Source organism: Grampus griseus (genome assembly GCF_964374135.1).
Source record: "Grampus griseus genome assembly, chromosome: 5".
NCBI lineage: Eukaryota > Metazoa > Chordata > Mammalia > Artiodactyla > Delphinidae > Grampus > Grampus griseus.
This window is the reverse complement of record NC_138998.1, coordinates 17,643,233-17,661,162: the sequence shown is the minus strand read 5'-3', so window position 1 is coordinate 17,661,162 and position 17,930 is coordinate 17,643,233. Positions and strand designations below refer to the sequence as shown.

Genomic DNA, 17,930 nt, shown 5'->3' with positions numbered 1-17,930 from the left:
ACAGATGGGGAAGGGAAGTGAGTATTAATTTGCAGAGAAGCAGCTCATTACACGGACATCTTAAGTAATACCCAAATCCTTGTGCAAACATGGATCATGAGTTGAGATTTTAATGAGAATGAATGCTGTCAAAGTAGGATTTCAAGTATTCTAAAGTTAAATGCTAAAAGTGTTTTGTTTCCAGTGATGAAAGAACTAGTTTTGAATTAAAATGTAACTTCAAATACCAAGTAGTCAAGATTCTATCTGTGCCTTTCAACCCTTTGTTCCTATGAATTAAAAGTAGTCCAATTAGCCAGGTTAGAATGACCAACAGATTATCAGTCAACAACACTTAGACCACCTTCGTGTCCATATAAAGCTTATACAAGTTTCTACACTCAAACACACTTTTTAAAAACTTTGTAAGATGATAATAGTAACATACATAGGGAACTATAACCCAGAAGTCTAGAAATTGGCAATGTCCTTCAATGCTCTTCTGTGAGTGTTAAAGTTACAACTTAAAAGTAAAGGTATGTCATCACTTGAAATGATACATAATCACATCTGTGCATATACCAAATTCATATACACAAGGACAGAATAGATGGTGATGATTTCACATTACCAATGATAGGCCATTAAATGTCTGTAAATAACTAGTTCATCTATGACAGAATATGGCTTCTTCCTAAAATCATGTACACTTTGTAACTTTCTTTTTAATTAACAAATTGTATTGAAAACATTACTGCCAATAGCATCACATTGAGTTCTATCTTTCCAAAGATGCCAAAACACTGCCACATGTTATTTTTTTCCATCCATTCTTTCTCTGGGGTTGGTGGTTTAACGCCTCTTTACCAAAATGTTGCTTCTTTTTAGTAATGGGGAAACTGAGGGATTAATATAGACTTGTCACCAGTCAGAAAACAAGTCCATAGCAAAACTGGAGCTTACTCTTTTTTTTTTTTTTTTTTTTTTGTGGTACGCGGGCCTCTCACTGTTGTGGCCTCTTCCGTTGTGGAGCACAGGCTCTGGACGCGCAGGCTCAGCGGCCATGGCTCACGGGCCCAGCCGCTCTGCGGCATGTGGGATCTTCCCGGACTGGGGCACGAACCCGTGTCCCCTGCATCGGCAGGCGGACTCTCAACCACTGCGCCACCAGGGAAGCCCTGGAGCTTACTCTTGATCTCAAGTTCTCTCCAGTTAGGCAACACAGATTTCTTTTATCCCAAATGGTAATGTTAAAAAAATATATATATAATGTTAAAAAAAAAAAAAAAAAAGAATATAGTCATTAATAGATTTTCTATTGAAGTTGCCCTACACTGCAGCATTTAAGCTAGATTTCAAAACCATAGAACTAATGTTTTAGATCTAAGTTAAGTTCCATAATAAAAGAAAAAAAGCTTTAATAGGACATTGTATTTATTATTAGTTCAAAATTCACCCTTTTCTTCCACCAAATTGCTCTATTTTGCCTGAACTTCAAAGGTCTTTGGAACTCAAGGAAATCTTCACTATTAAAAAAAGACATCATTGTTTGATAGCATATTGAACTCTAGAAGAGTAGCTAATAGAATTTTTCATACATGTGAAAACTTTACACACTTCATTCTCAAAGTTTGTACATCTCAATCAGATTATGTTTTTCTTTATAAGAGTATTCATGGAATTTCATTAGCCTTTGTCCTCTTTTGTTACCTTTTTTTCCCCCTTTTTGGATAATATTATACAACGGCTTCACTGCAGGGGGTTATTAATAAGATATTGTTCCAGAAATGGAACCCCAGGTAAAACATAGTAATAAGTCCAGTACTACTTGTTCAGACAACTGATATTTATTTCCAGCAAACGCTTTTTGGAACCTGAAAACTAGTCCTCCACTTTGTATTTCTCTAACAATTTAGTGATAAAAATATAGAAAATAAATATGTTATTTCTAAATCCCAGAAAAATTTGTTGGCTGGGATACAAGCTATCCAATTCCTAATGCACACAAGGGAACGCTCAATAAATGTCACCGTCTGACTGACAGTACTAATTCTAAAGGTTACTTCTCTTAACCTAGACAGTTGCTTCATTTCTACTGAAAATATGATTTTCTTTACTCTATCCCAGAGTGTTTGGATTAATGTACCATTACTAATTTAAATATGATACACATTCATTGGAAAAATAAAAAGTCAGGTTTTCTTGAGTATTTCTGTAGTTTACATTCCAGGATGTTGTGACTATGAAACAGTTTTCCATCTGGTAACTGATATGGTTAGATGATAACCTAGCAGAATTTGGGGATAGGAGTCTCTCAAATGATGAAAAGATCTTGCTGCCATAGTTGTTTCTTGCTTTGTTTTGTTTTGTCTTTTTCCAATCAGCGGAAACAGTCCTTAGTTTCTAAGTCATTTTCCCCCCTGCATTGTTCTTCCTAAAAATGCTTCTCATACATTGCTTCAAGTTAAATCTTTGAGGGAAGAAGAAAGTGTAGAACAGCCAAGTTGGAGGTCCTTGAGCAGTAACCAAGGATTCCCACAGTTTCCACCTAAAGTTTCTGGGTGCAGACAGGAAGCCAGGATAGTTGCAGTAAGACCCCTAGTCTTGAGGTATGGAACTCCAGGGATCTCCCCAGTTCCAGTGTGTTAGACTACAGAGCTACGAGTTACTTATTATGAACTCTCCACACACACATACTTGCATGTATATCCTGCTTTCTATCATTTTAATTAGTTACGTGACAGCTTTTAATTTTTTGTGGAACAACAAGAAATTACATAGCTTTTTGCAGTTATATGATTTTTTGCTCTCTATAAAATGATTTCACACTTATTTGCAACAACCAGAATTCTTATCATTTCTTAATAGAAGTTTTATGCAATAAGTTCCTTACATTTTTAAAGAGCAAATGTATAAAAGAAGCTAGGGCCTTTAAAGCTTTTGGAAAACTTACTTTCAAGAGAACTATTTTATTCGTTTAAACACACACAAATCCTTAAACAGATAAATAAAACATTTTAACTTTATAAATCTTATCTTTTTGCTAGATGTCTTTTAACATCTTTAACCCCGTCCTTACCAGAAATATAGCCCATTACTGATGTCTTCTAAATTATCTTTGTCATCATTTTCATTTCATAATAAATTCTTTACATGTTCTTTAAGGAGAAACGGTCTTACAGATTACTTTAAGATGATTCCTTTAAATGTGCGACTTAAGAGTATCATAACAAGTAATCAAGAGGTTGATGTTATAAAATAATGTAATGGGACAACAGGCATACAATACTTATTTTTCCAAAAGCCGCACAGTCAACATCACCCAATGGTCACCCCTTTTAACAATCTGGGAAATTAATCCAAAATGAAATTAAGTTTTTATAAATTCATATTGGATGTAACCAGTTGATCTACCTTACTGATGGAAAACTGTCTCTAACAATTACTGAAATTACAGATTTAGAAGTGAAACATTCCATTAGCTATCTCTGCCACAATAGCAGCATAATGTTACACTTTGTTACTTTACTCTCTCCCACCCCCTTAAGAAACAGGGATGTTATTATGTGGTCTTATTTCACATCCTGACCTCAGTCACTTGGGTATGGAGGACATGGGTTCTACTAAAGTTAAACGACAAATCTCTGTATATTATTTACAACTAAGGACCTAAAAAATTCTCTGTAAATTTTAATTACCAAAACATCCTTTGGGATAAAAAGTATTTCTATTCTTCAAAGATTAGAGAACTGAGTACAGTGATTAACTGATTTATGTCACCCATCATGGTATGACTGCTAAAGCTGTAATAGATATGAAATTTTGAATTCCATCAAGACATTTTAGATTTTACCTAAATGATGTATTAGTATGTCAAAGTTCAAGAGCCGCCTTCCTCTTTTTTTTTTTTTAACTGTTTAAAAGAATGGCCTTACCATTTTCTTTCACCAGAAGGCAACTAAATGATAAATTCTCCAGTACTTTCATAGCTGCTTTCTGGACAGGAAAGGGTGCTTTCTAACTTGTTCTGATTGTTCATGGCCCAATCCAAAACATCTAACACTCTGGCTCCAACTAGGAGTTTTAGAATAAACAAAAGAAAGAGCTACAACTATTTAACGCAGTAGGTTCTACATTTATGGAGCCCATAAGCTGATTTCACGCTGAAAGTAAAAACAATCTCAAGATGTTTAAATGAACTCTTCGATGCTGGAATCACAACAAACTCAGGAAAATTAGGAATATGTTGGTAACCTCCAATCTTTTTTTAAACTGACCTCACCCTGGGCAAGAAACCATCTCCTGATGCCATTGTTGGAGACAGAATTTCTGGCTATAAGATCCTTTTTCTGACTCAATCTGGCTTGCTATTCTTGGTTAATCATCCCCATTTCTCTCAACGTTTCACTCCTCTGACTATAGTGGATAACATTTATTATCAGGAAAGACTTTTTTAAGTGATTCGGTTCCTCCAGCCGTCTCCCTCCTTATCCTAGCTAACCCCCCCCAACCCCCATTCCTATCGCCTTGTTTCACTAAGATTTTGCTAAACATTAGACACAGCAAGCACATGACCTCCAGTCTTCCAGTGTCTCGGAATAAACCGATATAAAAACATTCGATTGGCGCGGCTGTAAGTTTTTCTAGGCTTGGAATTTAAGAGCCTTTAGTTCTTCAACTCTTAAAGACCTATAGCGCAAAATTTAAATTTAAAATATTTTTAAATTAAAAAAAAAACCGCTCCCCTTTTTTAACCTTTAGCCCCGCCCATCGCCCCCCCAGCCTCCACGCGAAAACTGCAGGAAACCGGAGGGGGCGGGACGGTGACGTCACGACGCCGGTGCGTCACGGAACGGCGGCGGCTGCGGCGCTGGCGACGGCTGCGGCAGCGGCGGCATTTTAGTCAGCAGCGGCGGCGGTAGCCGGGCTGCTGCTTCTCCCAGCATCCCTGGCGCGGCCATTTCAGCCCCATCTTGGCTGAGGGGAGGGAGCTGCAGCCACCGCTTCAGCAGTTTGAATTTCAGTTTCTCCAGAGCCTGCAAACCGGCCGCACCGAGGAGGAGCCGAAGAAGCTACCGCCGCTACCTCACACAGCCAGAGCGCCGCCGCTTGCCGGCCCGCCGGCCGCCGCCCCTCATTCTCTCAAGAGCCGCGAGGGGAGGCCGAGACCGCCGCCGCCGCCCGCCCGCCCGCGGGGGTGGCTCCCCCTGTAAGGGGAGGACCGAGCCGGCTTTCCCCTCCCCCGGAGCGGGTTTCCGCCAGAGACAGTCGACATGTCCCTGGGGCTGAGCTCCGGCTAGAGCCGGGGAGGGAGGGCCGCCCGGCCGCACCGAAGCTCCGCCGCCCGCCCGCGGCTCCTGGCTGAATCAGGAATCCCCGGCTCCGGACTCGCCACTCCTCCTTCTTCCCTCTCGGCGTCCGAGAGCCCGGAGCTGACGCCGGCACTGGCTCGAGGAGCGGGACAGCACCGCCCCTCACGCCGCCGCCGCCTCCTCCCCTTCGCCCTCCCACTCCCACCCCCAGCCTAGGCCTGCTGACCGCGCGGGGCGCCGAGCTGGACTGACCACGGCGGCCCGGAGACGCGAGGAGGAAGCAGCCGGCCCGCCCCTGGGATCGCGCTTTCGCCGCCACTGGGGGTATTGAATTGAGGCACCGCGACTGCGGGAGGCGAGAAGGAAGGAGGAGCCGGCGCGCGAGTGAGACGGGGGCAGAGCCGAAGAGACCGACACGGAGAAGGAAACGGGAGGAGGATGTCTCGCGGAGCGACCGACGCACGGATCAACCCGTGACTCTTACAGCGGCGGGCCTCAGACCCCAGCGCGGACGCGGACTTTGTCTTTGGGGGCCCTGCTCTGCCCTTCCTGGTTTCCGGCAAGATCGCAGAGGAGGCGGCGTGCCTCTCTGCCCTCCAGCCTTCCTCACCATGTCCAAGATGCCGGCCAAGAAGAAGAGCTGCTTCCAGATCACCAGTGTCACCACAGCCCAGGTGGCCACTAGCATCACCGAGGACACCGAGAGCCTGGACGATCCGGACGAGTCACGCACAGAGGATGTCTCCTCCGAGATATTCGACGTTTCTCGGGCCACGGACTACGGCCCCGAGGAGGTCTGCGAGCGCAGCTCCTCCGAAGAGACGCTCAACAATGTTGGGGATGCGGAGACTCCCGGTACCGTCTCCCCCAACCTCGTCCTGGACGGGCAGCTGGCGGCCGCGGCGGCCACTCCCGCCAACGGAGGAGGAGCCGCTTCGGCCCGCAGCGTGGCTGGGGCGCTGGCCAGTACCCTAGCGGCGGCCGCCCCCTCGGCCCCCTCCTCAGGGGCCCCCGGAGCCCCCCCGGTCGCGGGCCCCTCCGCCGGGCCAGGGACTGCCGCCCCCTCGCAGCCCCCCACCACTTGTAGTTCCCGTTTCCGCGTGATCAAGCTGGACCACGGCAGCGGGGAGCCGTATAGACGCGGCCGATGGACGTGCATGGAATACTATGAGCGGGATTCCGACAGCAGCGTCCTGACCCGGTCCGGGGATTGCATTAGGCACAGCAATACTTTTGATCAGACTGCGGATCGGGACAGCGGCCTGGGCGCCACCGGAGGGTCCGTGGTGGTGGTGGTGGCCTCCATGCCGGGGGCGCACGGGCCCGACTCGGGAACTGACAGTTCCTTGACTGCTGTGTCACAGCTACCCCCGTCGGAGAAAATGAGCCAGCCCGCCCCGGCCCCGCCGCAGAGTTTTGGCGTTGGGCAGCCGCAGCCGCAGCCGCCGCCCGTAGGTGGGGCTGTGGCTCCGAGCTCGGCTCCGCTGCCGCCGTTCCCGGGAGCCGCGGCCGGGCCGCCGCAGATGATGGCAGCCCCGCCGCCCAGCCAGCCGCAGGGCGCCGCGCCTGGCTCCGTCCCCCCGGGGCCCAACGGACAGGGGCTGCCGCTGACGAATGTAACCCTGGCGCAGCCCGCCCTGGCCCTGCCTCCGCAGCCCGGCCCGGCCGTGGGCGCATCTGCCGCGCCGCCGCCCCAGCAGTTCGCGTATCCCCAGGCTCAGATTCCGCCGGGCCATCTGCTGCCCGTCCAGCCCGCCGGCCAGAGTGAGTACCTGCAGCCGCACGTGGCCGGCCTGCAGCCGCCCAGCCCGGCGCAGCCCTCGTCCGCGGGCGCCGGAGCGGGCCCCGGCCAGAACGCCTCCTCCACGGGCGCGCAGATGATGGGCGCGGCCTCCCTGCCTGGCGAAGCCGTGGCCCCGGGGCCGGGCCCCGCGCAGGGCGGACCGGCCGCGCCCGGTCAGCCGGCCGGAGTGCCCCCGGCTGCCGTGGGAGGCGCGGCGCCGTCGGGCCTGGTTCCCGCCGGGGCCGGGCAGCCTCAGCCCGCGCCTCCGCCGCAGATGGGTGGCAGCGGCGCGCCATCGGCAGTGCCCGGCGGCCCTCACGCCGTGGTGCCCGGAGTTCCGAACGTGCCTGCAGCCGCGCCCGCTCCCAGCGTGCCTAGTGTGTCTACCACTTCTGTTACTATGCCAAATGTACCCGCGCCCTTGGCCCAGGCGCAGCAGCTGGGCAGCCATCCTCCGGTCAGCAGGAGCGGCAGCATCATCCAGCACGTGGGGCTGCCCTTAGCGCCAGGCACGGCCAGTGCACCGACGAGTCTACCGCAGTCTGACCTAAGCCAGTTTCAGACTCAGACCCAGCCTTTAGTCGGGCAAGTTGACGATACTAGAAGAAAATCCGAACCCCTACCTCAACCACCACTTTCTCTCATTGCTGAAATTAAGCCTGTTGTGAAGCCTCCTGTTGCAGATGCCCTGGCAAACCCCCTTCAGTTAACACCTATGAACAGTCTCTCCACCTCTGTATTCAGCATAGCTATTCCTGTTGATGGTGATGAAGACAGGTATGGAAATCTTATTTGAAATATTTGATGGGAATGCTTGACCGCACATTGTAGTTTAGGATGCAACTGTGGGAGGTTCTTTTCTCAATTTGAGGCCCTTAATGTTTCTAAATATAAAAATTAGTTTGTGTTTAGTAAAATTGATTCATCGGTTCTTGAAAAGACATTAATTTTAGATTACTGATGCTAAAAAAGATGTGTAAGGAGAGAATTGGTGTCACAGTTGTTCAGAAGCACTAAATTGGATAGGAATGCAACATTGTTCATTCAGAAGGGCGGATTTTAGTTTAATCCTCTCAGTTTAGAAGTGGTGGCTAGTAGGTTATGCCGTGTAGGTTTGTCCCTTTATTAGGTATCAATCACACTTGAACACTTTATGGCAGAGTGTTTTGTCAGTGTGAGTTTTGAGACAGAGATAAAATTAGTTAAACATTTCCCATTCTGGAAAAACAGAAAGCCCTCTAGTAGAGAAAGAGCCACGTAAGGTATCTCCTCCAGTGTATCTGGAAAGGCTGGAGAGATAATGGTGAAATGTCAAATCCGGCTTTGAAGATCATATCTTCTTCAGCCCTTTAATAAAAGATAGAAGGTCTGGAGGCTTCCCAGTGACTTCTTTAAGATGCTTTTTTTTTTTTAAACGCAAAAAGTGTATTGGAAAGATGTTCTTATCTTCCATCAATCTTTTTACTACAGTCAAGGGAGGTGGGAGACTCTTGACAGTAGTGAAAGCTGTAGTTCTTGAAATTAGAGTAATTTTATAGTAAAAGTATAAACGTTAACAATTGGCTCCCTGTATTTAGGGGGGATGCTTTTAAATAGTTTAAGGGAAAATTGGTGTATTACTATACCAATTCTACTACAATTGATGTTTGGTTATGGTTTAATGAGGATTTTAAGTGGTTTTGAGGAAATGTCACATGAAAATTTGATGTAGTGTGTATAATGCAAATGTTTAAAAACTGACTTATTACCAGATATTACATTTAAAAATTACAGAGAAAGTTTCAGGTACTTTACAGTTGGAAATTTATTTTCTGAGGTTTTTGTTTTGAGAGAGGTTAATTTTAGATGTGTTGAAAGAGCAGAACTATTTTTATAGATTTCTTGAATAATTGGTATGTAGACTACAATGAGAGCTGTTAAAGCTTTTTCTTCCTATTTTCTTGAGTTCCTTCACATTCTTTTCTTTTTCATTTCGAATTAGCTTTGTATTTTTGTTATATACTTCTTTTCGTTTGAAAAATGCTCACTGAAATTCATCTTCTTTGCCTTTTATAATTCAAAGTTCATCTTTTTTTTGTAGGTGACTTGCTTGTGGGGAGTCTTTCTTCCATTTAAGAACTCTTAGAGAGTACCACGTGTCCATGAGTGAGCTCAGCTAGCTAGTCATGGAGAGATTTTATATGGATGGGACTACCAAGTAAAGACACTGATTCCACAAGCCACTCAAATACCCCTCTTTACATTTTCTGCCATGTTTCACTTTTCACACGTAGGGGCACACCTGAAATGCCACTTGAGTTTATTTGTTCACCTTTGGTAATAGTCAACAGGCATCTTCCCTTTTCTAGCTGCCAGAAGCCAGTTTTTTTGTGATGGGTTGGTAAATAACCATTTGCTTACTACCTCTCTGTTCCTGTTGTACACTGTATCTCTTCAAGAAATGATGACTGGTTTTCTCAACCCCTCACTACCCCAAAAACACATGCACACCTATGAATGAAAAATGTGTTTTCTCTCCTCTTCACACCTCTCAGTTTACAGCATTTGTAATTACATTCCCCAGAACTTTTTGGTGACGATATGGTATGAAGCAGAAAGATCTGTTGATAAATGGAAACTCTGGGATGTATTCTTTAGGGTATGACCACAAAGATGCATTTATTTCTTCTCTTACTTTATTAAAAAAGTTGAATTTCAAGAATCTCATTTCCAAACTTGTGACTATTTGAACTACAGATACGACTGTATTAGTGTTCTTATCAATTGTAACAGTTAATCCAGTGCAGGGGTTTTCATTTGTGTATAGTCCTATTTTAAATGTGGCGCTTCCCTCCCCCACCCAATCTTTTAAAATCTTCACTGCTTATCAAATGTGCATTTCTAATTTTTGTTATAGCCTTTTCATTGGTTTCTAATTTAACATGCCAGTTTCCAAGATGTAATCTTACACATTTGACTGTTTTTGTCACTGGACCAACACACCTGGTGAAGGAATAAATCCATTAAGTAGAAATAGTTTGGGGGTCTTTTTAAATTTGTTTTTTAATGGAAAGCCTTTGTAAAAGAGAGGGCATTTTTAAAGTTGTATCCTTGAAATTAAGTAACACAGTTTTTCCAGGCGTATGTTTAAATTACTGAGATGACTACTTTTGAGGAGATAGTACTAACAAAATCGTGATTTTAATGTGATTTTCGGTTGCCTTCTTAAATTAAAATCTTCGTACAATTTTATTTGCAGTCATTCAGATGTAAAGTAAAACATATTGGAGTGAGAGGTCTTGAGTAATTATTAATAGGTTGACGAATTTCAGATCCTTAGAAAATATTTTTAAAAAAAGATGTTTGCCTTTTTAAAAACCATTAAGACGTTAGTAAACACAGTCTATTTCGTTGAGAAAAGGAAGGAAAATGGAAGATTAACAAAAAGATCAGGTGGTTTAAGTTGATATATTAAGCACTCTGTCTTGTGATTTTGTTTGCATTACTTAATACAAGGATCTGTATTGGCTCATTCTGAGACCATTTATTTTAAAGAATCAGACCTTATATACTATCATACCTTTAAAAGAGCTGATGGTTGTATATACAAAATAAGAAAAGTGTTAAATTTGTGAGTTAACATTGCCGATTGACCATATGGTATTAATTAGCATGAAGTTTATATATCATTCTAGTTTATGGTCAGTTGTTGAGATTCTTTAAACTGGAGGATATAATAATGGTTGAAAATATAGTTCATAAAAAAATGCATAGACACTTTTACAGTGAACGTTACAAAATTTGTTTAAACTACCTACATGCTTAACAGACTCCTATTTGGTAAATAGGGGGAGGTGCAAAATATTACTGGCCCTTTTGGAAAAGGAACACGGTACAGATCATTTTCCATAGATAGCTGACCAATGTGAACTCTGTAGGCCACATGCCAGGAACTCTTATGAATGGCTGCAATTGTGAACTGTCAACTGCAACCAAAAGACTGTTGAAAACCTGATTGTAAGGATCCTCTAGTGGCAAATATCTTTATATCTTGTTAATAGTTTTATTTGTGTAGTTTGCTAATGACTGATAAAATATTATAAATTCTGAGTGTTAAATAGTGTGTCCTGGTATGTGCTATAAATACAGATTTTGTTTGTACACTTCGTATATATCTATATAGATGTATGTATGAGATATACATATATACACACTTCTTTTAATGGAGTTTTTTTTTTTTTTTAACGTGACATTTAAGAGAGGATTATGTAAGTGTATATGAGGAGGCAGAACTGTCACTCTTACTTTGTTTCAAAAATCTATAGGGAACTTTTTAGAACTCTGAAAAAGTCTTAGTGCATTTAGTCTTTAAAAATGAAAGCTCCTTAACTTGAATCTGTGTTTCTTTGGGAGCTTCTGGTTCTTTATCAGTATTGAAGTGTGGAGGTACTTTTGTCTTGCAGCTTTACAGTTGATGTTTAAATCACATGCCAGGTACCATCTTAGGCCTATCTAAGTAAGTAAGGATTTTGTAATCAAAGTGTAGTATCTCCTGTGTATGAGTGACATCATTATTTAGTAGAAAAATGATACTGATGCATTCATCAGAGTGCCATGTTGATATGCTTTAGTCATAAACGTGGCTCTAAGTTAAGGAAATTATCATAGATTTCCAGAAAGGCCGATGATCCAAAAGTGCCTGAAATTCCTAAAACCAAGAGTTGTATAAGTGGGAGCATGGCCTTTTTTATTCACAGTGATACACCATTGTTTAAAATTTTGTGTGAACTAAATTGTATAGGCTGAACATTGGTTAACTTTTTAGAAAATATAAGGGTTTTTATGTGTGTGGAGAAGACACACTCCAAGTAACTAATTTATTAACAGTGTCTTTTTCTTGTAAGGGATGGAGAGGGTATCTTGAACTAAATTGCCTTTATGAGAAGTCATTTTTGTTTTTTCACAGTACTGGTAGTGGGATATATGCTTTCTCCTTTATGAGAATAAATGTAATACCAATCTATTTGTTCTTTGAGAATTCTGATAGCACTAATTTGGAAATGATAAAACATGATACTGGATTTATGGATCTGGTACTTGGTAATTTAGAATAGAGTTTAGTCTTTCTCAGCACCAAAAGAGGTTGGAAGCAGTCATGCTCTATAGAGTCCTCTAGTAACAAAGAGCAGCCCCACCAATCAGATGGTAAAGAAACCAGTGAATCTCTTCCCTGAGGAATGGTTGATAGGGGAGTATAAATGGATCTTGACTTTTCTCTCCTGAAATGGTAGAAGCTGGGGCGTTGTGGAAGTAGGAAGTAATGGCAGGTAACCAACACAGAAGTAAAGGTAGTGAAATGACATGAAATATGGTCTCAGAAGGAATAGGAACACATGTTAATAGTGAGGAGTAGTGGTCTAATTCCTTCTTTTAATAATTGTTTTAGACCAGTATGTATTTCCTCTTCCAAACAGATACATTTATTTCTTAATTGCATTACTCTTGAAATACAAGAGAGGCTTTACAAAAACAGGTGTGTCTGGTTAAATGTAGCCTGAACCATTATGTTTCTAAGTAATTTTTTATTAATGGGAAGAGCAGATTTTTAATAAGAAGTCTTAATTGATGACAATATTTAAGGGGTCTGTGTAGCAAATTTCCTGAATTGGAATAAATCCTTTAAGTTTGTTTTTTCTCTATACTAAACCAGTAGACTTGTGATTTGAACCTGTTCTTTTAAATGGTGTAATACGAATTACCGCATCACAAAGAATATGCATGCCTGAATCATTGGTATAATTTAGGCCTTTCCCACAGCAATTCTGTTGTTGTTTTTTTTGTTGTTTTTTTGTGTTTTTTTTTTTGGCTGCATTGGGTCTTCGTTGCTGCTCTGGGGCCCTCTCCAGCTGCTTCGAGCAGAGGCCACTCCTCACCACAGTGCCCTGGCGCGGCCTCTCCCGTCAAGGAGCACGAGCTCCAGGTGCGCGGGCCTCAGCAGTTACGACACACAGACTCAGTAGCTGTGGCCTGAGGGCTCCAGAGCGCAGGCTCAGCAGCTGTGGCGCAGGAGCCCAGCTGCTCCGTGGCATGTGCAATCCTCCCAGACCAGGGCTCGAACCCACGTCCCCAGCATTGGCAGGCGGACTCCGAACCACTGCACCACCAGGGAAGCCCTCCCACAGCAATTCTTGAACATACCAGATTGAGATTACTCTATTTGTTATATTCTTTATCTGGCATTGCTTAGGGTAAAAATTGGGACTCCTCCGTAAAGATTTAGGAACAGTAACCAATTTGTATCATTCCTATACATCATTATGTGACTTTCATGATATAATTTATACACTTCAAATTTGGCTGGTAATATTAAAGGTATATTGATTATCTGCTTTACCTCTAAAAAGTATGTGCATAAGTTCTACTTTTAAATCAGGTAAATTAAATTTCATATATGCTACTCTGGATTGCTTATCTCTCAAATTTAAAGCCCCAAATCAGATAAAAGTATTTCGTTTTATATCTTTGTACTCAAGCTACCCTTTGTTAAAAAGAATGAACTCACATTCTTTAAGTTGTACATTTGTATATGACAGGTATGTGAAAATTCTGTAGATGATTGAGTTAATAATTTTAATAGTGTTCACCTCGGACATATACGATTAGTAAATGTCTTGATGATTTATACTCATCAGAGTAGGCAAGACAAATAAGTGAAGTCTGAATGTTAAATTACTTAAAGCCTCCTTTCCTATAAGCTCTCACTGTAATTTGACTAAAGAGTATTGACGTATAGAAGAGAAACTACGATTAATGTGTCAATTATTATAAATAATGCTGGTGTGTTTTAAATGTTCTTTGTAAAGGTTTAGGCTATCCATCTTCATTACTACACAAGTAAATTGTTTAATCTGTGCATGAAGGATACCCAAAACAAAGTTTAAGGCTGACTAATTTCTTAAGTAGAATTAGAATTCAGTTTTACTAACAGGTTTTGTAAGTTAAACCAAAACAAATCTATGTTATATGGTCTACCTAACTTTTGAAAACAAAACAAAAGCAAAAAAAGGAGAGGGGGCTCCTGATCAAATAAATCAATAGTGTGTTTAATTATGTACTATAGCGTATCATATGAGTAACCATTATAGCCAATGGAGTCAGGCATGCCTGGGCTGAAATTCAACTGTGCTGCATACTTGAGACATTTGACGTTGAGCTAATTATTTAGCCCTCTAAGCCTTGTTTTCCCATATGAAAAATGGGGATAATACCTACCTTGGAGAGTTTGAGAGGATTAAATGAGGTATGCAAGTGATTTGTGAACAATCATGCATAACCTAAAACAGTATGTGTGGCAAACATACATCACAGAAACATCAGTGTTTCAGTGTCTACACTGTTTTTCCAGATCAACTCTTGACATGCTACAAACCATACCAAGAATGTTTAGTTTTGATCCAAAAATGTAATTGGATGGCATGGATATAATCAGAGAAAAGGAGACATTGTTTCAGGCCAGAAAACTCATGATGTAGTTAAGTGGTACAGCAAATTGTGTTCTAATCCTGGCTCTTCCACCATTTAGCTGATTTCTTTGGTCAAGTCATTTAACTTTCTTGGTTTTCCTCATTGGTAAAATTAGAATTTGAGCCTTTGGTCAGATTTTAAGATTCCCTGAGTATGAGTCCATACATAGACATGTTTCATGAGAGAGCTGCCAACTTAAACCTTCCTCTTGGTCAAACCCTTTTCATGCCCCCAGACTATTATGTGACAAAAAATGAAGTTTGCAGATACTCGTTAAGTAGGTTGAATGCCCAGGAAAACATTTAAAGTGGCAATATGTGAATCATTCAACTTTTCTTTGTGGTTTCTGAGTAGTAAGTACTGGGATACAGAAATAAAACTATCCTGCCCTCCAAGATCTCAGGCTATGTGAAAATAATTACGATTTGAAGTTGCATACTTTGATATACGTTATAGGCTGTGATGGAGTAAATTTAAGTTATTAATGGGAACAATTTAGGACATCAAGTCAGATTTGTGTGGGGATGAAGTAGTTAGACTGATTTCTGTTTAAAATCAACTTATTCTCTGCATAGGCAATACATTTATACAGTTCAAAATTCAAAATATATGACTATAAATTGAAAGCCATTCTGCTACCTCTGTCTTCCAGCCACCCAATTTCTGTCCTCAGAAGCAACCCATTATTACTTTTGCTTTCTTCTGAAGCTAACTCTAGAGTTGAATCTTAAGAGTCATTCAGATTAGGTCACTGATGAGAGAAGCAGATGATTTTCCAAGTAGAAGGCAGTTTTGTGTAACAATATGGAAGAGTGAGAATATGTCAGATTTGGAACATGTGATTAATTTGACAGTAATCAGAGTGAAGGGTTTAAATGTCACGGAGAGAAATGGAAATTTTTATCGTTTAAGTCTATGGTTGCTGTTAAGGTGTTTCTTGAAGCTTTTATTGTTAAAGTAGTATGTATCTTGGAACCATTTCAATACGCTTTTTAGTGATTATTGTATTTTTAATTAAAATCTTGTGGTAAAGTTGTGTATAAGGAAATCCTGGGGGAGCTCTGAATCCTAGAGGTGGAATTCTCCAATGGAATGTACTAAATAGCTTGGTATACCTGGCTCTAAGTTTATGAATTCTGTTTGCCTTAAGTGTTCTGTTTGCCTCAGTAGTACCTTAATAATGATGAAATATTTGGTATATGTTAAGATACTGTACCAAAAGTTGATCTTTATTACAGCATATTTGGAAATCATAACCCTATGTTAAACATAGACCAGGCTTAATTGTTTCAGACCGTATGTATACATAATCTCATTTTATCTTTTCAGTAACTGTAATGAGTGTTTTTCTCCCCTTTTTTATGGATTACGGAAACTGAGTCACTGAGGATTTGAGTCACACAGCTATTAAGTCACACAAGGCATAAGGTCAGATTCAGGCCTTCTGACTCCAAAGCCAGTGCTCTTGGATATTCCCGGAGTTAGTTTTGTTTTATTACTTTACTGACTGTAAGATAGGATGAAGGAAAAGCTTCTGTTGCCCTGATCTGTTGTGTTGTAACCCTTTACCTAAAGGATATTTTTTAAATCATTTAAAATCCCTAGATGATAACGTTGGAGATGGCCCTTGTTCCTCGGCTTACTGTATTTCCCTGGTTTCTATTTAGAGATTTCTGAAGTTGAGCTTTGACATAAGAGAAGGAGAAGGTATTTGCTGAGGAGAGGGCTCATGTACCTCATTCCTTAAGCGTCAAGAGTTTTTTAGCTTAGTTTTGAGGTAGAATATATACGGATGTTTCTCCTCGCTATTATGTTAGTTACCGTACAAAGATAGTATCTTAGTTTAGCAGGTAGACATATGTCACATTTAAGTTACTTTCTCATGTACTACTTTATGTACTTGGTGATTATCATGACAGACTGTTCAGTATATAAAGTCAAGAAGTATTTTGTTCGTTGGTTTGGAAAATTTTCTACAAATAGGAAAACGGTGTTTTAGGTGAGTCTTCCTAAGAAGTGCTTGATTGGCTTTATATTGAGTTCAGTAGCTTACGTTGACATCAAATATGTTGTTAGAGAACTGTTTTCAAATTTTATTTCTTGAGCAGAAGAGAATTTGTGACCAAAGCTGCATAAAATTCAATATTTCTAACACATTTTTAATATCATTTGCCTCTTGGTGCCTTCAGATTTCATAGACTGTAAACTTGAAATGATCCCCATTAACAGTGTTTTCCATGAACTCTTAATTTCCTCAATTTTATGCCATTCCAAAACAGAAGTCTTTGATGATCAGGCCCTTCAGTACTTATAGATGGCTCTTTTGAAGTTCTTGATCAACTATGTTTCACAGACATGACTCCTTTAATCTGTGCTGCTAATCAATGTTTTGAGACTAATTGTTGCTATTTGCGAAAAATCAGTTTATGGATAACATCCCAGCTTAAGTATTCCAGAAACCAGAAATTTCATATTTTATAGTAAGACTAAATGTTTATCCGTGGAATCTCAAGTATTTAAAATTTTTTACACTACATAGATTGTATAACTCCATATGGCTTATTCATTTTGAATATATATGTAAAAAGGAATTGTTAACTGCCAGCTTTTGCAACCTAAGTGTATTTGTTGACATGTTCTAAAGACTTTTAAGTCCATTTATAGTGCTGTATTTTATTTCACAGTTATTTTTCTCGCCCCCAAGATACACGACTAACTGCAGATATGTTCTCTTTTCACTTCTATATTTGACCTATGAGAAACATTTCGTTATTAGTATCTATGCTATAAAAATACTGGAATTTCATAACTAAAGTCATGTGACTTTATTTAAAACCAATTTATTTGGCATTTGAACTTGATTCAAATTAAATATATATGTATATATTTTTCCAAGATCAGGGGATCTGAAGTTCTTCTAAAGAATATCTCCCTTAAAAATATATTGTAAGGGGCTTCCCTGGTGGCGCAGTGGTTGAGAGTCCGCCTGCCGATGCAGGGGACACAGGTTCGTGCCCCGGTCTGGGAGGATCCCACATGCCGCGGAGGCCCGCGTACCGCAAAAAAAAAAAAAAAAAAATATATATATATATATATATATATATATAGTAGGGCTTCCCTGGTGGCGCAGTGGTTGAGAGTCCGCCTACCGATGCAGGGGACACGGGTTCGTGCACTGGTCCGGGAAGATCCCACATGATGCAGAGCGGCTGGGCCCGTGAGCCATGGCCGCTGAGCCTGCACGTCCGGAGCCTATGCTCCGCAACAGTAAGAGGCCACAACAGTGAGAGGCCTGCATACCGCAAAAAAAAAGATATATATATATATATATATATATATATATATATATATAG

The 17,930-nt window shown here is 41.3% G+C and overlaps 1 protein-coding gene across 2 annotated transcripts in view; it reads left to right on the top strand.

Annotated features, from left to right (window-relative positions):
- The first annotated feature begins 4,932 nt into the window (after nucleotides 1-4,932).
- The window catches only part of TSC22D2 (TSC22 domain family member 2), a 50,824-nt gene continuing 37,826 nt past the window's right edge, over nucleotides 4,933-17,930 (top strand). For both annotated transcript variants that reach the window (XM_082654952.1, XM_082654953.1), the window contains exon 1: nucleotides 4,933-7,851. In XM_082654952.1, coding sequence (XP_082511078.1) covers nucleotides 5,903-7,851 — 1,949 coding nt within the window. In that variant the 5' untranslated portion in view covers nucleotides 4,933-5,902. The remainder of the gene's footprint in view (nucleotides 7,852-17,930) is intronic.